This window comes from Hyla sarda, unplaced genomic scaffold, assembly GCF_029499605.1.
Source record: "Hyla sarda isolate aHylSar1 unplaced genomic scaffold, aHylSar1.hap1 scaffold_237, whole genome shotgun sequence".
NCBI lineage: Eukaryota > Metazoa > Chordata > Amphibia > Anura > Hylidae > Hyla > Hyla sarda.
Window position 1 is genome coordinate 380,956 of NW_026609054.1, and position 20,985 is coordinate 401,940.

A 20,985-nucleotide genomic window follows, 5' to 3' on the forward strand; every position below is an offset into this window, starting at 1 on the left:
GCAGAGGACCAGAGGAGAGAGGAGCCGGGGAGAAAAAACGCCTCGTGCGAACAAAGTCCATATCCTGGCGGAGCTCCTGACGCCTTTCGGAAAAACGCATGTCAATGCGAGTGGCAAGATGAATGAGTTCATGTAGATTAGCAGGAATTTCTCGTGCGGCCAGAACATCTTTAATGTTGCTGGATAGGCCTTTTTTAAAGGTCGCGCAGAGGGCCTCATTATTCCAGGATAGTTCAGAAGCAAGAGTACGGAATTGTATGGCGTACTCGCCAACGGAAGAATTACCCTGGACCAGGTTCAGCAGGGCAGTCTCAGCAGAGGAGGCTCGGGCAGGTTCCTCAAAGACACTACGAATTTCCGAGAAGAAGGAGTGTACAGAGGCAGTGACGGGGTCATTGTGGTCCCAGAGCGGTGTGGCCCATGACAGAGCTTTTCCAGACAGAAGGCTGACTACGAAAGCCACCTTAGACCTTTCAGTAGGAAACTGGTCCGACATCATCTCCAAGTGCAGGGAACATTGTGAAAGAAAGCCACGGCAAAACTTAGCGTCCCCATCAAATTTGTCCGGCAAGGATAGTCGTAGGCCTGAAGCGGCCACTCGCTGCGGAGGAGGTGCAGGAGCTGGCGGAGGAGATGATTGCTGAAGCTGTGGTAGTAGCTGCTGTAGCATCACGGTCAGTTGAGACAGCTGGTGGCCTTGTTGCGCTATCTGTTGTGACTGCTGGGCGACCACCGTGGTGAGGTCAGCGACAACTGGCAGAGGTACTTCAGCGGGATCCATGGCCGGATCTACTGTCACGATGCCGGCTGGCAGGAGGTGGATCCTCTGTGCCAGAGAGGGATTGGCGTGGACCGTGCTAGTGGATCGGTTCTAAGTCACTACTGGTATTCACCAGAGCCCGCCGCAAAGCGGGATGGTCTTGCTGCGGCGGTAGTGACCAGGTCGTATCCACTAGCAACGGCTCAACCTCTCTGACTGCTGAAGATAGGCGCGGTACAAGGGAGTAGACAGAAGCAAGGTCGGACGTAGCAGAAGGTCGGGGCAGGCAGCAAGGATCGTAGTCAGGGGCAACGGCAGGAGGTCTGGAACACAGGCTAGGAACACACAAGGGAACGCTTTCACTAGGCACAAGGGCAACAAGATCCGGCGAGGGAGTGCAGGGGAAGTGAGGTATAAATATGGAGTGCACAGGTGAACACACTAATTAGAACCACTGCGCCAATCAGCGGCGCAGTGGCCCTTTAAATCGCAGAGACCCGGCGCGCGCGCGCCCTAGGGAGCGGGGCCGCGCGCGCCGGGACAGGACCGACGGAGAGCGAGTCAGGTACGGGAGCCGGGGTGCGCATCGCGAGCGGGCGCCACCCGCATCGCGAATCGCATCCCGGCTGGAGGCGGTATCGCAGCGCACCCGGTCAGTGGATCTGACCGGGGCGCTGCAGTAACGAGAGTGTAGCGAGCGCTCCGGGGAGGAGCGGGGACCCGGAGCGCTCGGCGTAACAGCTCGGTGTAACAGTTACATTCCTTTAATTCATGACGACTATAGTAATTTAGATTATAATTATTGTCTCAATGATATGTTTAAATTATGACCAATCCCATGCAGAATATGACGATGAATATGTCACCTTAATACTATCTATAGTGATTACAAGACCCCAGCGATATTATGGATTATAATAATATGATATATCCACTTTTTATTAGCTGTTAACCCATTGGGGGTATTTAACCTCATATGTGTCTATTGCACGTATAAAACTATTAAGCTCTATCTAGTATATTTAATAATGCAGTGCAATTGATGAATACACACATATAAATATATGACTGCCCCCCTATGTTGCCAGGCGTCAATTACTATTGGTAATCTCGAATTGGGTTAGCGGTGTTCCTGCTGTGCAGTTGTGCAATAACATATAGTGGTTGTATCGTGTAACACAGTCTTGACAACTATAGTTATGTGTGGACAATAATGTAACGAAGGAAGAAATCGGCTAAGTGCCGGCACATATGTTTTCGCCCAGCTCCTTGGTTTAGTGGCTGTAACTAACTAAGTACTCGCGCACGTCTCTCTGCGCATTTGGACTGCGCATGCGCCCGAATCGGACGTTCGGGAGTCTATCAGTTAGCGCAGGAGAAACGGCGCACATATGTGGACGCCTCCGACACCAATAAGGAGTCTAGAAGTATGAATGGTTTCTGCTGGTTGGTCAAGAATGCTGTCAATCAAGTGAATATAGCAAGATGCATCCTGGTATAAATCCTATTGGCCAGGAGGTGATCAATCAATAGTTTGCATGGGATTGTGACCAATTAGATGTCATGATTATACAGGAAGTGACATGTTTCGATGATGTCAGAGACAGGAGGTTATATAAACCCCTGCAAGGCTTGTTTGCACGCCAGTTGCCTCTTAGCCCTTGATAAAGCCACAGCCTGTGGCGAAATGTCGGGCGGGCAATGTGTTAGAATTTTAATTGTCTCACACTTGTAGATTGTGGACTGCAGCCACAATCTATTTTTTCAATTCAATTAAGATAGCATGCAGTGTCATGCCAATCAATGGACTATGGATCAATATGTGTGACGTTATTTTAATCTTGGCTCAATAAACGTTAAGTTTTATGTCGGGTGGGAAATATAGGGTCCTAGTGATCGCTTAGCGGTCAAATGTAAATAATATTGGATTAACCCTCCACTCATAGGTCTTTTTTGTTACATTGATTCCTGACAGTACACCATGATGACCCCATCCGGGGTGTTATTCCATATACACATGTGTGATTCCTGACAGTACACCATGATGACCCCATCCGGTGTGTTATACCATATACACATGTGTGATTCCTGACAGAACACCATGATGACCCCATCCGGGGTGTTATACCGTATACACGTGTGTGATTCCTGACAGTACACCATGATGACCCCATCCGGAGTGTTATACCGTATACACGTATGTGATTCCTGACAGTACACCATGATGACACCATCCGGGGTGTTATTCCATATACACATGTGTGATTTCTGACAGTACACCATGTTGACACCATCCGGGGTGTTATGTCGTATACACGTGTGTGATTCCTGACAGTACACCATGATGACACCATCCGGGGTGTTATACCGTATACACGTGTGTGATTCCTGACAGAACACCATGATGACCCCATCCGGGGTGTTATACCGTATACACGTGTGTGATTCCTGACAGTACACCATGATGACCCCATCCGGAGTGTTATACCGTATACACGTATGTGATTCCTGACAGTACACCATGATGACACCATCCGGGGTGTTATTCCATATACACATGTGTGATTTCTGACAGTACACCATGTTGACACCATCCGGGGTGTTATGTCGTATACACGTGTGTGATTCCTGACAGTACACCATGATGACACCATCCGGGGTGTTATACCATATACACGTGTGTGATTCCTGACAGTACACCATGATGACCCCATCCGGGGTGTTATTCCATATACACATGTGTGATTCCTGACAGTACACCATGATGACACCATCCGGGGTGTTATACCGTATACACGTGTGTGATTCCTGACAGTACACCATGATGACCCCATCCGGAGTGTTATACCGTATACACGTATGTGATTCCTGACAGTACACCATGATGACACCATCCGGGGTGTTATACCATATACACGTGTGTGATTCCTGACAGTACACCATGATGACACCATCCGGGGTGTTATTCCATATACACATGTGTGATTCCTGACAGTACACCATGATGACCCCATCCGGAGTGTTATACCGTATACATGTGTGATTCCTGAGAGTACACCATAATGACCCCATCCGGGGTGTTATACCGTATACACATGTGACACAAGGCTATACACAAGGGCAGGAATGGGTCGCTAGGGCAGTGCTGCCCCTCATATCATTTTATAATACTTCCCATCATTCCTTGTGCCCACCATTCCTTGTCCTCTAATGTATCTTCATTCTTGATCTCCAGGTGGAGTATAAACAAATCCGGGGCCCCAAATAAGAAGATGTCGCGCAGAATGCTGGAGGTTCTGGTGGTGAAGCTGCGGGGTAACGAAATGTGGGCACTGCCAGGGGTAAGAGGGTCTACACATGATGCTTGTGGTGCCCAATAACAACAAAGCATTCTGGGTAACCATATATCGCCCCACAGGGGACTCTGGATCCCGGGGAGCAGGTTCCGCTTAAGTTCCAGCCTCTCCTGAAGCGCGGATACCTGAGCGAGTTCCTAGCATTGCTCGGGGGCGGGACTGAGGTCAGTATTATAGGACTGGGGCAGGATTATCTCCATCTTCATGAGGGACATAAAACAATTCATGTGACTAATATCATGTGACTCTACCTTAGGTCTTCCTTGGCTACCTGGACGACCCACGGAACACGGATAACGCCTGGATCGAGACACTGGCCATTAATATTCACTTTGACAGCAAAGAATCTAATGACCGATTTCTTAAGGTAACTGCTAGACACCAATTGACGGTAATGAATGGCTTCCTTAAAGGGGTACTCCAACGAAGAACATCCAAAACAAAGCACCATAGTAATCCATGCACCGATTGAACTCTGCTCCGTGCTGGATGACTGGCGACTATAGCTCCTCCATTCATGTCTATGGGAGGAGGCGTAAAGTCACAAACACGGAAGCTCCAAGCTTTATGTCTCCATTGGTTTCACCACAGGGCCCCAACCTTTATGTCTCCATTGGTTTCATCACAGGGCCCCCACCTTTACGTCTCCATTGGTTTCACCACAGGGCCCCGAACTTTATATCTCCATTGGTTTCACCACAGGGCCCCGAACTTTATGTCTCCATTGGTTTCACAGCCCCCACCTTTATGTCTCCATTGGTTTCACAGCCCCCACCTTTATGTCTCCATTGGTTTCACCACAGGGCCCCACCTTTATGTCTCCATTGGATTCACCACAGGGCCCCCACCTATGTTCTCCTTATCGAGGGATGGGCACCATTTACACTAATGATATTTATATTTTTGTAGAACCTGAAGGAATCAGACTTTGAGGTTTCCCTCCGCTGGCAGCTCCTGGACCATAAGATTCCCCTTTATGCCAATGAGAAGGAGATCCTCCAGCTGACCGCCGAGCTGCACAACGCGCACTACTAAGTATTGGGTCCGTCCCTTCTGGAACCTCATGAACTCTTAAATCATTACCTGAAAACCCCAAAGGAATCAATGACCCCGGACAAATGGGACAGAACCCGTACACCCAACCTGAAGAATAAAGGGGGCGCTGCCTTAATAAGTGGCATCCGGTGAACCCTCTCAGTATAGTGAGGGTTAACGAACAATGCCTAATAAATGTGCCCCAACCCCGGAGACACCGGAGGGCACTGGGACAGACGGGGGTTACCTGCACTTGTGCCATTGACTCTAAGAAGATCTTCATCCGAAGCAAAAACAAACAATATAAAAACATTCAAAAACACCAGAGCAGAGTTCAGGCCATCATTTCAGTATATTAGATAAAAGATTATATCATGTGTTCCCCAAAAACACAAAAATATTTCATGTAAATATCATAATAAGATAAAATCACCAGAGCAGAGCTCGGGCCACCATTTCGGTATATTAGATAAAATATTTTTGTGTTTTTGGGGAACACATCATATAATCTTTTATGTAAATATCATAATAAGATAAAAACATCAGGAGAAAAGTTTTGAAACACATTACAACCCCGGGCACTGAGTATTACAACCCCGGGTACTGAGTATTACAACCCCAGGCACTGAGTATTACAACCCCGGGCACTGAGTATTACAACCCCTGGCGCTGAGCCTTACAACCCTGGGCGCTGAGCCTTACAACCCCGGGCGCTGAGTATTACAACCCCGGGCGCTGAGTATTACAACCCCGGGCGCGGAGCATTACAACCCCGGGCGCTGAGTATTACAACCCCGGGCGCGGAGTATTACAATCTGGGCCCTAAGTATTATAACGCTGGGAGCTGAGCATTACAACCCCAGGCGCTGAGTATTACAACCCCAGGCGCTGAGTATTACAACCCTTGGTGCTGAGTATTACAACCCTGGGTGCTGAGCATTACAACCCAGGGCACTGAGTATTACAACCAAAGGTGCTGAGAATTACAACCCTGGGCGCTGAGCATTACAACCCCGGGTGCTGAGCATTACAACCTTGGGCGCTGAGTACTACAACTCCGGGCGCTGAGCATTACAACCCAGGGCGCTGAGCATTACAACCTTGGGTGCTGAGCATTACAACCCAGGGCGCTGAGCATTACAACCCTGGGCGCTGAGCATTACAACCCTGGGCGCTGAGCATTACAACCCTGGGCGCTGAGTATTACAACCAAAGGTGCTGAGTATTACAACCCCGGGCGCTGAGCCTTACAACCCCGGGCTCTGAGTATTACAACTCCGGGCACGGAGTATTACAACCCCGAGCACGGAGTATTACAACCCCGGGCGCTGAGCATTACAACCCCGGGCGCGGAGCATTACAACCCCGGGCGCTGAGCATTACAACCCCGGGCGCTGAGTATTACAACCCCGGGCACTGAGTATTACAACCCCGAGCACTGAGCATTACAACCCCGGGCGCTGAGCATTACAACCCCGGGCGCTAAACATTACAACCCCGGGGGCTGAGTATTACAAACCCAAGCGCTGAGCATTTCAACCCAGGGCGCTGAGTATTACAACCCCGGGCGCTGAGCATTACAACCCCGGGCGCTGAGTATTACAACCCAGGGCCCTGAGCATTACAACCCCGGGCACTGAGCATTACAACCCTGGGCGCTGAGCATAACAACTCCGGGCGCTGAGTATTACAACCCCGGGCGCTGAGCATTCCAACCCTGGGTGCTGAGCATTACAACCCCGGGCACTGAGTATTACAACCCCTGGCGCTGAGTATTACAACCCCGGGCGCGGAGTATTACAACCCCGGGCGCTGAGCATTACAACCCGGGGCGCGGAGCATTACAAACCCGGGCACTGAGTATTACAACACGGGCGCTGAGTATTACAACCCCGGGTGCTGAGCCTTACAACCGCGGGCGCTGAGCATTACAACCCCGGGCGCGGAGTATTACAACCCCGGGCGCTGAGCATTACAACCCCGGGTCCTGGGGATTAAAACCCCGGGCGCTGAACATTACAACCCCGGGCGCTGAGCATTACAACCCCGGGCGCTGAGCATTACAACCCCGAGAACTGAGTATTACAACCCCGAGCACTGAGCATTACAACCCCGGGCGCTGAGCATTACAACCCCGGGCGCTGAACATTACAACCCCGGGGGCTGAGTATTACAACCCCAAGCGCTGAGCATTACAACCCAGGGCGCTAAGTATTACAACCCAGGGCCCTGAGCATTACAACCCTGGGCGCTGAGCATTACAACCCTGGGCGCTGAGCATTACAACTCCGGGCGCTGAGTATTACAACCCACGGCCCTGAGCATTACAACCCTGGGCGCTGAGTATTACAACCCAGGGCGCTGAGCATTACAACTCCGGGCGCTGAGCATTACAACCCCGGGCGCTAAGTATTACAACCCCGGGCACTGAGTATTACAACCCCGAGAACTGAGTATTACAACCCCGGGCGCTGAGCATTACAACCCCGGGCGCTGAACATTACAACCCCGGGGGCTGAGTATTACAACCCCAAGCGCTGAGCATTACAACCCAGGGCGCTAAGTATTACAACCCAGGGCCCTGAGCATTACAACCCTGGGCGCTGAGTATTACAACCCAGGGCGCTGAGCATTACAACTCCGGGCGCTGAGCATTACAACCCTGGGCGCTGAGTATTACAACCAAAAGTGCTGAGTATTACAACCCCGAGCACTGAGTATTACAATCTGGGCCCTGAGTATTATAACCCTGGGAGCTGAGCATTACAACCCCAGGCGCTGAGTATTACAACCCTTGGTGCTGAGTATTACAACCCTGGGTGCTGAGCATTACAACCCAGGGCACTGAGTATTACAACCAAAGGTGCTGAGAATTACAACCCTGGGCGCTGAACATTACAACCACGGGTGCTGAGCATTACAACCCCGGGCGCTGAACATTACAACCCCGGGTGCTGAGCATTACAACCTCGGGCGCTGAATACTACAACTCCGGGTGCTGAGCATTACAACCCCGGGCACTGAGTATTACAACACGGGTGCTGAGTATTACAACCCCGGGCGCTGAGCCTTACAACCCTGGGCGCTGAGCATTACAACCCTGGGCACTGAGCATTACAACCCTGGGCGCTGAGTATTACAATCCCGAGCACTGAGTATTACAACCCCGGGCGCTGAGCATTACAACCCCGGGCGCTGAACATTACAACCCCGGGCGCTGAATATTACAACCCCGGGCGCTGAGCATTACAACCCCGGGCGCTGAGCATTACAACCCCGGGCGCTGAGTATTACAACCCCGGAAACTGAGCATTACAACCCTGGGCGCTGAGCATTACAACCCTGGGCGCTGAGCATAACAACTCCGGGCACTGAGTATTACAACCCCGGGCGCTAAGCATTACAACCCTGGGCGCTGAGCATTACAACCCCGGGCGCTGAGTATTACAACCCCTGGCGCTGAGTATTACAACCCCGGGCGCGGAGTATTACAACCCCGGGCGCTGAGCATTACAACCCCGGGCGCGGAGCATTACAAACCCGGGCACTGAGTATTACAACACGGGCGCTGAGTATTACAACCCCGGGCGCTGAGCCTTACAACCCCGGGCGCTGAGCATTACAACCCCGGGCGCGGAGTATTACAACCCCGGGCGCTGAGCATTACAACCCCGGGTGCTGGGGATTAAAACCCCGGGCGCTGAACATTACAACCCAGGGCCCTGAGCATTACAACCCTGGGCGCTGAGCATTACAACTCTGGGCGCTGAGTATTACAACCCTGGGCGCTGAGTATTACAACCAAAGGTGCTGAGTATTACAACCCCGAGCACTGAGTATTACAATCTGGGCCCTGAGTATTATAACCCTGGGAGCTGAGCATTACAACCCCAGGCGCTGAGTATTAAAACCCCAGGCGCTGAGTATTACAACCCTTGGTGCTGAGTATTACAACTCAGGGCACTGAGTATTACAACCAAAGGTGCTGAGAATTACAACCCTGGGCGCTGAGCATTACAACCCCGGGCGCTGAACATTACAACCCCGGGTGCTGAGCATTACAACCTTGGGCGCTGAGTACTACAACTCCGGGCGCTGAGCATTACAACCCAGGGCGCTGAGCATTACAACCTTGGGCGCTGAGCATTGCAACCCAGGGCGCTGAGCATTACAACCCTGGGCGCTGAGCATTACAACCCTGGGCGCTGAGCATTACAACCCTGGGCGCTGAGTATTACAACCAAAGGTGCTGAGTATTACAACCCCGGGCGCTGAGCCTTACAACCCCGGGCGCTGAGCATTACAACCCCGGGCTCTGAGTATTACAACCCCGGGCACGGAGTATTACAGCCCCGGGCACGGAGTATTACAACCCCGGGCGCGGAGCATTATAACCCCGGGCGCTGAGCATTACAACCCCGGGCGCTGAGCATTACAACCCCGGGCACTGAGTATTACAACCCCGAGCACTGAGCATTACAACCCCGGGCGCTGAGCATTACAACCCCGGGCGCTGAACATTACAACCCCGGGGGCTGAGTATTACAAACCCAAGCGCTGAGCATTACAACCCTGGGCGCTGAGCATTACAACCCTGGGCGCTGAGCATTACAACCCAGGGCGCTGAGTATTACAACCCCGGGCGCTGAGCATTACAACCCCGGGCGCTGAGTATTACAACCCAGGGCCCTGATCATTACAACCCTGGGCGCTGAGCATTACAACCCTGGGCGCTGAGCATAACAACTCCGGGCGCTGAGTATTACAACCCCGGGCGCTGAGCATTACAACCCTGGGCGCTGAGCATTACAACCCCGGGCGCTGAGTATTACAACCCCTGGCGCTGAGTATTACAAACCCGGGCACTGAGTATTACAACACGGGCGCTGAACATTACAACCCCGGGCGCTGAGCATTACAACCTTGGGCGCTGAGCATTACAACCCAGGGCGCTGAGCATTACAACCCTGGGCGCTGAGCATTACAACCCTGGGCGCTGAGCATTACAACCCTGGGCGCTGAGTATTACAACCAAAGGTGCTGAGTATTACAACCCCGGGCGCTGAGCCTTACAACCCCGGGCGCTGAGCATTACAACCCCGGGCTCTGAGTATTACAACCCCGGGCACGGAGTATTACAACCCCGGGCGCTGAGCATTACAACCCCGGGCGCGGAGCATTACAACCCCGGGCGCTGAGCATTACAACCCCGGGCGCTGAGTATTACAACCCCGGGCACTGAGTATTACAACCCCGAGCACTGAGCATTACAACCCCGGGCGCTGAGCATTACAACCCCGGGCGCTGAACATTACAACCCCGGGGGCTGAGTATTACAAACCCAAGTGCTGAGCATTACAACCCAGGGCGCTGAGTATTACAACCCCGGGCGCTGAGCATTACAACCCCGGGCGCTGAGTATTACAACCCAGGGCCCTGAGCATTACAACCCTGGGCGCTGAGCATTACAACCCTGGGCGCTGAGCATAACAACTCCGGGCGCTGAGTATTACAACCCCGGGCGCTGAGCATTACAACCCTGGGCGCTGAGCATTACAACCCCGGGCGCTGAGTATTACAACCCCTGGCGCTGAGTATTACAACCCCGGGCGCGGAGTATTACAACCCCGGGCGCTGAGCATTACAACCCCGGGCGCGAAGCATTACAAACCCGGGCACTGAGTATTACAACCCCGGGCGCTGAGCATTACAACCCCGGGCGCTGAGCATTACAACCCCTGGTCCTGGGGATTAAAACCCCGGGCGCTGAACATTACAACCCCGGGCGCTGAGTATTACAACCCAGGGCGCTGAGCATTACAACTCAGGGCGCTGAGCATTACAACCCCGGGCGCTAAGTATTACAACCCCGGGCACTGAGTATTACAACCCCGAGAACTGAGTATTACAACCCCGGGCGCTGAGCATTACAACCCCGGGCGCGAAGCATTACAAACCCGGGCACTGAGTATTACAACACGGGCGCTGAGTATTACAACCCCGGGTGCTGAGCCTTACAACCCCGGGCGCTGAGCATTACAACCCCGGGCGCTGAGCATTACAACCCCTGGTCCTGGGGATTAAAACCCCGGGCGCTGAACATTACAACCCTGGGCGCTGAGTATTACAACCCCGGGCGCTGAGCATTACAACTCAGGGCGCTGAGCATTACAACCCCGGGCGCTAAGTATTACAACCCCGGGCACTGAGTATTACAACCCCGAGAACTGAGTATTACAACCCCGGGCGCTGAGCATTACAACCCCGGGCGCTGAACATTACAACCCCGGGGGCTGAGTATTACAACCCCAAGCGCTGAGCACTACAACCCAGGGCGCTAAGTATTACAACCCAGGGCCCTGAGCATTACAACCCTGGGCGCTGAGCATTACAACCCTGGGCGCTGAGCATTACAACTCCGGGCGCTGAGTATTACAACCCAGGGCCCTGAGCATTACAACCCTGGGCGCTGAGTATTACAACCCAGGGCGCTGAGCATTACAACTCCGGGCGCTGAGCATTACAACCCTGGGCGCTGAGTATTACAACCAAAAGTGCTGAGTATTACAACCCCGAGCACTGAGTATTACAATCTGGGCCCTGAGTATTATAACCCTGGGAGCTGAGCATTACAACCCCAGGCGCTGAGTATTACAACCCTTGGTGCTGAGTATTACAACCCTGGGTGCTGAGCATTACAACCCAGGGCACTGAGTATTACAACCAAAGGTGCTGAGAATTACAACCCTGGGCGCTGAGCATTACAACCCCGGGCACTGAGTATTACAACCAAAGGTGCTGAGAATTACAACCCTGGGCGCTGAACATTACAACCCCGGGTGCTGAGCTTTACAACCTCGGGCGCTGAATACTACAACTCCGGGTGCTGAGCATTACAACCCCGGGCACTGAGTATTACAACACGGGTGCTGAGTATTACAACCCCGGGCGCTGAGCCTTACAACCCTGGGCGCTGAGCATTACAACCCTGGGCACTGAGCATTATAACCCTGGGCGCTGAGTATTACAATCCCGAGCACTGAGTATTACAACCCCGGGCGCTGAGCATTACAACCCCGGGCGCTGAACATTACAACCCCGGGCGCTGAACATTACAACCCCGGGCGCTGAATATTACAACCCCGGGCGCTGAGCATTACAACCCCGGGCGCTGAGCATTACAACCCCGGGCGCTGAGTATTACAACCCCGGGCACTGAGCATTACAACCCTGGGCGCTGAGCATTACAACCCTGGGCGCTGAGCATAACAACTCCGGGCACTGAGTATTATAACCCCGGGCGCTGAGCATTACAACCCTGGGCGCTGAGCATTACAACCCCGGGCGCTGAGTATTACAACCCCTGGCGCTGAGTATTACAACCCCGGGCGCGGAGTATTACAACCCCGGGCGCTGAGCATTACAAACCCGGGCACTGAGTATTACAACACGGGCGCTGAGTATTACAACCCCGGGCGCTGAGCCTTACAACCCCGGGCGCTGAGCATTACAACCCCGGGCGCGGAGTATTACAACCCCGGGCGAAGAGCATTACAACCCCGGGTGCTGGGGATTAAAACCCCGGGCGCTGAACATTACAACCCCGGGCGCTGAGCATTACAACCCCGGGCGCTGAGTATTACAACCCCGAGAACTGAGTATTACAACCCTGGGCGCTGAGCATTACAACCCCGGGCACTGAACATTACAACCCCGGGGGCTGAGTATTACAACCCCAAGCGCTGAGCATTACAACCCAGGGCGTTAAGTATTACAACCCAGGGCCCTGAGCATTACAACCCTGGGCGCTGAGCATTACAACCCTGGGGGCTGAGCATTACAACTCCGGGCGCTGAGTATTACAACCCAGGGCCCTGAGCATTACAACCCTGAGCGCTGAGTATTACAATCCAGGGCGCTGAGCATTACAACTCAGGGCGCTGAGCATTACAACCCCGGGCGCTAAGTATTACAACCCCGGGCACTGAGTATTACAACCCCGAGAACTGAGTATTACAACCCCGGGCGCTGAGCATTACAACCCCGGGCGCGAAGCATTACAAACCCGGGCACTGAGTATTACAACACGGGCGCTGAGTATTACAACCCCGGGTGCTGAGCCTTACAACCCCGGGCGCTGAGCATTACAACCCCGGGCGCTGAGCATTACAACCCCTGGTCCTGGGGATTAAAACCCCGGGCGCTGAACATTACAACTCAGGGCGCTGAGCATTACAACTCAGGGCGCTGAGCATTACAACCCCGGGCGCTAAGTATTACAACCCCGGGCACTGAGTATTACAACCCCGAGAACTGAGTATTACAACCCCGGGCGCTGAGCATTACAACCCCGGGCGCTGAACATTACAACCCCGGGGGCTGAGTATTACAACCCCAAGCGCTGAGCACTACAACCCAGGGCGCTAAGTATTACAACCCAGGGCCCTGAGCATTACAACCCTGGGCGCTGAGCATTACAACCCTGGGCGCTGAGCATTACAACTCCGGGCGCTGAGTATTACAACCCAGGGCCCTGAGCATTACAACCCTGGGCGCTGAGTATTACAACCCAGGGCGCTGAGCATTACAACTCCGGGCGCTGAGCATTACAACCCTGGGCGCTGAGTATTACAACCAAAAGTGCTGAGTATTACAACCCCGAGCACTGAGTATTACAATCTGGGCCCTGAGTATTATAACCCTGGGAGCTGAGCATTACAACCCCAGGCGCTGAGTATTACAACCCTTGGTGCTGAGTATTACAACCCTGGGTGCTGAGCATTACAACCCAGGGCACTGAGTATTACAACCAAAGGTGCTGAGAATTACAACCCTGGGCGCTGAGCATTACAACCCCGGGCGCTGAACATTACAACCCCGGGTGCTGAGCTTTACAACCTCGGGCGCTGAATACTACAACTCCGGGTGCTGAGCATTACAACCCCGGGCACTGAGTATTACAACACGGGTGCTGAGTATTACAACCCCGGGCGCTGAGCCTTACAACCCTGGGCGCTGAGCATTACAACCCTGGGCACTGAGCATTACAACCCTGGGCGCTGAGTATTACAATCCCGAGCACTGAGTATTACAACCCCGGGCGCTGAACATTACAACCCCGGGCGCTGAACATTACAACCCCGGGCGCTGAATATTACAACCCCGGGCGCTGAGCATTACAACCCCGGGCGCTGAGCATTACAACCCCGGGCGCTGAGTATTACAACCCCGGGCACTGAGCATTACAACCCTGGGCGCTGAGCATTACAACCCTGGGCGCTGAGCATAACAACTCCGGGCACTGAGTATTACAACCCCGGGCGCTGAGCATTACAACCCTGGGCGCTGAGCATTACAACCCCGGGCGCTGAGTATTACAACCCCGGGCGCGGAGTATTACAACCCCGGGCGCTGAGCATTACAAACCCGGGCACTGAGTATTACAACACGGGCGCTGAGTATTACAACCCCGGGCGCTGAGCCTTACAACCCCGGGCGCTGAGCATTACAACCCCGGGCGCGGAGTATTACAACCCCGGGCGCTGAGCATTACAACCCCGGGCGCTGAGTATTACAACCCCGAGAACTGAGTATTACAACCCTGGGCGCTGAGCATTACAACCCCGGGCACTGAACATTACAACCCCGGGGGCTGAGTATTACAACCCCAAGCGCTGAGCATTACAACCCAGGGCGTTAAGTATTACAACCCAGGGCCCTGAGCATTACAACCCTGGGCGCTGAGCATTACAACCCTGGGCGCTGAGCATTACAACTCCGGGCGCTGAGTATTACAACCCAGGGCCCTGAGCATTACAACCCTGAGCGCTGAGTATTACAATCCAGGGCGCTGAGCATTACAACTCCGGGCGCTGAGCATTACAACCCCGGGCGCTAAGTATTACAATCCCGGGCACTGAGTATTACAACCCCGAGAACTGAGTATTACAACCCCGGGCGCTGAGCATTACAACCCCGGGCGCTGAACATTACAACCCCAGGGGCTGAGTATTACAACCCCAAGCGCTGAGCATTACAACCCTGGGCGCTGAGCATTACAACTCCGGGCGCTGAGTATTACAACCCAGGGCCCTGAGCATTACAACCCTGGGCGCTGAGTATTACAACCCAGGGTGCTGAGCATTACAACTCCGGGCGCTGAGCATTACAACCCTGGGCGCTGAGTATTACAACCAAAAGTGCTGAGTATTACAACCCCGAGCACTGAGTATTACAATCTGGGCCCTGAGTATTATAACCCTGGGAGCTGAGCATTACAACCCCAGGCGCTGAGTATTACAACCCTTGGTGCTGAGTATTACAACCCTGGGTGCTGAGCATTACAACCCAGGGCACTGAGTATTACAACCAAAGGTGCTGAGAATTACAACCCTGGGCGCTGAGCATTACAACCCCGGGCGCTGAGCATTACAACCCCGGGTGCTGAGCATTACAACCTCGGGCGCTGAATACTACAACTCCGGGTGCTGAGCATTACAACCCCGGGCGCTGAGTATTACAACACGGGTGCTGAGTATTACAACCCCGGGCGCTGAGCCTTACAACCCTGGGCGCTGAGCATTACAACCCTGGGCACTGAGCATTACAACCCTGGGCGCTGAGCATTACAACCCCGGGCGCTAAGTATTACAACCCCGGGCACTGAGTATTACAACCCCGAGAACTGAGTATTACAACCCCGGGCGCTGAGCATTACAACCCCGGGCGCTGAACATTACAACCCCAGGGGCTGAGTATTACAACCCCAAGCGCTGAGCATTACAACCCTGGGCGCTGAGCATTACAACTCCGGGCGCTGAGTATTACAACCCAGGGCCCTGAGCATTACAACCCTGGGCGCTGAGTATTACAACCCAGGGTGCTGAGCATTACAACTCCGGGCGCTGAGCATTACAACCCTGGGCGCTGAGTATTACAACCAAAAGTGCTGAGTATTACAACCCCGAGCACTGAGTATTACAATCTGGGCCCTGAGTATTATAACCCTGGGAGCTGAGCATTACAACCCCAGGCGCTGAGTATTACAACCCTTGGTGCTGAGTATTACAACCCTGGGTGCTGAGCATTACAACCCAGGGCACTGAGTATTACAACCAAAGGTGCTGAGAATTACAACCCTGGGCGCTGAGCATTACAACCCCGGGCGCTGAGCATTACAACCCCGGGTGCTGAGCATTACAACCTCGGGCGCTGAATACTACAACTCCGGGTGCTGAGCATTACAACCCCGGGCGCTGAGTATTACAACACGGGTGCTGAGTATTACAACCCCGGGCGCTGAGCCTTACAACCCTGGGCGCTGAGCATTACAACCCTGGGCACTGAGCATTACAACCCTGGGCGCTGAGTATTACAATCCCGAGCACTGAGTATTACAACCCCGGGCGCTGAGCATTACAACCCCGGGCGCTGAACATTACAACCCCGGGCGCTGAATATTACAACCCCGGGCGCTGAATATTACAACCCCGGGCGCTGAGCATTACAACCCCGGGCGCTGAGCATTACAACCCCGGGCGCGGAGTATTACAACCCCTGGCGCTGAGTATTACAACCCCGGGCGCGGAGTATTACAACCCCGGGCGCTGAGCATTACAACCCCGGGCGCGGAGCATTACAAACCCGGGCACTGAGTATTACAACACGGGCGCTGAGTATTACAACCCCCGGGCGCTGAGCCTTACAACCCCGGGCGCTGAGCATTACAACCCCGGGCGCGGAGTATTACAACCCCGGGCGCTGAGCATTACAACCCCGGGTGCTGGGGATTAAAACCCCGGGCGCTGAACATTACAACCCCGGGCGCTGAGCATTACAACCCCGGGCGCTGAGTATTACAACCCCGAGAACTGAGTATTACAACCCCGGGGGGCTGAGCATTACAACCCCGGGCGCTGAACATTACAACCCCGGGGGCTGAGTATTACAACCCCAAGCGCTGAGCATTACAACCCAGGGCGCTAAGTATTACAACCCAGGGCCCTGAGCATTACAACCCAGGGCCCTGAGCATTACAACCCTGGGCGCTGAGCATTACAACCCTGGGCGCTGAGCATTACAACTCCGGGCGCTGAGTATTACAACCCAGGGCCCTGAGCATTACAACCCTGGGCGCTGAGTATTACAACCCCGGGCACTGAGTATTACAACCCCGGGCGCTGAGCATTACAACCCCGGGCGCTGAACATTACAACCCCGGGGGGCTGAGTATTACAACCCCAAGCGCTGAGCATTACAACCCAGGGCGCTAAGTATTACAACCCAGGGCCCTGAGCATTACAACCCTGGGCGCTGAGTATTACAACCCCGGGCACTGAGTATTACAACCCCGGGCGCTGAGCATTACAACCCCGGGCGCTGAACATTACAACCCCGGGGGCTGAGTATTACAACCCCAAGCGCTGAGCATTACAACCCAGGGCGCTAAGTATTACAACCCAGGGCCCTGAGCATTACAACTCCGGGTGCTGAGCATTACAACCCCGGGCACTGAGTATTACAACACGGGTGCTGAGTATTACAACCCCGGGCGCTGAGCCTTACAACCCTGGGCGCTGAGCATTACAACCCTGGGCACTGAGCATTACAACCCTGGGCGCTGAGTATTACAATCCCGAGCACTGAGTATTACAACCCCGGGCGCTGAGCATTACAACCCCGGGCACTGAATATTACAATCCCAGGCGCTGAGCATTACAACCCAGGGTGCTGAGTATTACAACCCCGGGCGCTGAGCATTACAACCCCGGGCGCTGAGTATTACAACCCAGGGCCCTGAGCATTACAACCCTGGGCGCTGAGCATTACAACTCCGGGCGCTGAGCATTACAACCCTGGGCGCTGAGTATTACAACCAAAGGTGCTGAGTATTACAACCCCGAGCACTGAGTATTACAATCTGGGCCCTGAGTATTATAACCCTGGGAGCTGAGCATTACAACCCCAGGCGCTGAGTATTACAACCCTGGGCGCTGAGCAATACAACTCCGGGCGCTGAGCATTACAACCCTGGGCGCTGAGTATTACAACCAAAGGTGCTGAGTATTACAACCCCGAGCACTGAGTATTACAATCTGGGCCCTGAGTATTATAACCCTGGGAGCTGAGCATTACAACCCCAGGCACTGAGTATTACAACCAAAGGTGCTGAGAATTACAACCCTGGGCGCTGAGCATTACAACCCCGGGCGCTGAACATTACAACCCGCGGGTGCTGAGCATTACAACCTTGGGCGCTGAGTACTACAACTCCGGGCGCTGAGCATTACAACCCAGGGCGCTGAGCATTACAACCTTGGGCGCTGAGCATTACAACCCAGGGCGCTGAGCATTACAACCCTGGGCGCTGAGCATTACAACCCTGGGCGCTGAGCATTACAACCCTGGGCGCTGAGTATTACAACCAAAGGTGCTGAGTATTACAACCCCGGGCGCTGAGCCTTACAACCCCGGGCGCTGAGCATTACAACCCCGGGCACGGAGTATTACAACCCCGGGCACGGAGTATTACAACCCCGGGCGCGGAGCATTACAACCCCGGGCGCTGAGCATTACAACCCCGGGCGCTGAGCTTTACAACCCCGGGCACTGAGTATTACAACCCCGAGCACTGAGCATTACAACCCCGGGCTCTGAGTATTACAACCCCGGGCACGGAGTATTACAACCCCGGGCACGGAGTATTACAACCCCGGGCGCGGAGCATTACAACCCCGGGCGCTGAGCATTACAACCCCAGGCGCTGAGCATTACAACCCCGGGCACTGAGTATTACAACCCCGAGCACTGAGCATTACAACCCCGGGCGCTGAGCATTACAACCCCGGGCGCTGAACATTACAACCCCGGGGGCTGAGTATTACAAACCCAAGCGCTGAGCATTACAACCCAGGGCGCTGAGTATTACAACCCCGGGCGCTGAGCATTACAACCCCGGGCGCTGAGTATTACAACCCAGGGCCCTGAGCATTACAACCCTGGGCGCTGAGCATTACAACCCTGGGCGCTGAGCATAACAACTCCGGGCGCTGAGTATTACAACCCCGGGCGCTGAGCATTACAACCCTGGGCGCTGAGCATTACAACCCCGGGCGCTGAGTATTACAACCCCTGGCGCTGAGTATTACAACCCCGGGCGCGGAGTATTACAACCCCGGGCGCTGAGCATTACAACCCCGGGCGCGGAGCATTACAAACCCGGGCACTGAGTATTACAACACGGGCGCTGAGTATTACAACCCCGAGCACTGAGTATTACAATCTGGGCCCTGAGTATTATAACCCCGGGAGCTGAGCATTACAACCCCAAGCGCTGAGCATTACAACCCAGGGCGCTAAGTATTACAACCCAGGGCCCTGAGCATTACAACCCAGGGCCCTGAGCATTACAACCCTGGGCGCTGAGCATTACAACCCTGGGCGCTGAGCATTACAACTCCGGGCGCTGAGTATTACAACCCAGGGCCCTGAGCATTACAACCCTGGGCGCTGAGTATTACAACCCCGGGCACTGAGTATTACAACCCCGGGCGCTGAGCATTACAACCCCGGGCGCTGAACATTACAACCCCGGGGGCTGAGTATTACAACCCCAAGCGCTGAGCATTACAACCCAGGGCGCTAAGTATTACAACCCAGGGCCCTGAGCATTACAACCCTGGGCGCTGAGTATTACAACCCCGGGCACTGAGTATTACAACCCCGGGCGCTGAGCATTACAACCCCGGGCGCTGAACATTACAACCCCGGGGGCTGAGTATTACAACCCCAAGCGCTGAGCATTACAACCCAGGGCGCTAAGTATTACAACCCAGGGCCCTGAGCATTACAACTCCGGGTGCTGAGCATTACAACCCCGGGCACTGAGTATTACAACACGGGTGCTGAGTATTACAACCCCGGGCGCTGAGCCTTACAACCCTGGGCGCTGAGCATTACAACCCTGGGCACTGAGCATTACAACCCTGGGCGCTGAGTATTACAATCCCGAGCACTGAGTATTACAACCCCGGGCGCTGAGCATTACAACCCCGGGCACTGAATATTACAATCCCAGGCGCTGAGCATTACAACCCAGGGTGCTGAGTATTACAACCCCGGGCGCTGAGCATTACAACCCCGGGCGCTGAGTATTACAACCCAGGGCCCTGAGCATTACAACCCTGGGCGCTGAGCATTACAACTCCGGGCGCTGAGCATTACAACCCTGGGCGCTGAGTATTACAACCAAAGGTGCTGAGTATTACAACCCCGAGCACTGAGTATTACAATCTGGGCCCTGAGTATTATAACCCTGGGAGCTGAGCATTACAACCCCAGGCGCTGAGTATTACAACCCTGGGCGCTGAGCAATACAACTCCGGGCGCTGAGCATTACAACCCTGGGCGCTGAGTATTACAACCAAAGGTGCTGAGTATTACAACCCCGAGCACTGAGTATTACAATCTGGGCCCTGAGTATTATAACCCTGGGAGCTGAGCATTACAACCCCAGGCACTGAGTATTACAACCAAAGGTGCTGAGAATTACAACCCTGGGCGCTGAGCATTACAACCCCGGGCGCTGAACATTACAACCCCGGGTGCTGAGCATTACAACCTTGGGCGCTGAGTACTACAACTCCGGGCGCTGAGCATTACAACCCAGGGCGCTGAGCATTACAACCTTGGGCGCTGAGCATTACAACCCAGGGCGCTGAGCATTACAACCCTGGGCGCTGAGCATTACAACCCTGGGCGCTGAGCATTACAACCCTGGGCGCTGAGTATTACAACCAAAGGTGCTGAGTATTACAACCCCGGGCGCTGAGCCTT

The 20,985-nt window shown here is 54.1% G+C and overlaps 1 protein-coding gene across 1 annotated transcript in view; it reads left to right on the plus strand.

The window, feature by feature from the left end:
* Positions 1–5,258, plus strand: part of LOC130322638 (transient receptor potential cation channel subfamily M member 2-like) — a 285,004-nt gene extending 279,746 nt beyond the window's left edge. Inside the window, exons 30-33 of the mRNA XM_056553109.1 lie at positions 3,996–4,101; positions 4,179–4,280; positions 4,373–4,483; positions 5,026–5,258. Of these exons, the coding sequence (XP_056409084.1) occupies positions 3,996–4,101; positions 4,179–4,280; positions 4,373–4,483; positions 5,026–5,151 (445 nt within the window). The 3' untranslated portion in view covers positions 5,152–5,258. The remainder of the gene's footprint in view (positions 1–3,995; positions 4,102–4,178; positions 4,281–4,372; positions 4,484–5,025) is intronic.
* Positions 5,259–20,985: the final 15,727 nt, after the last annotated feature.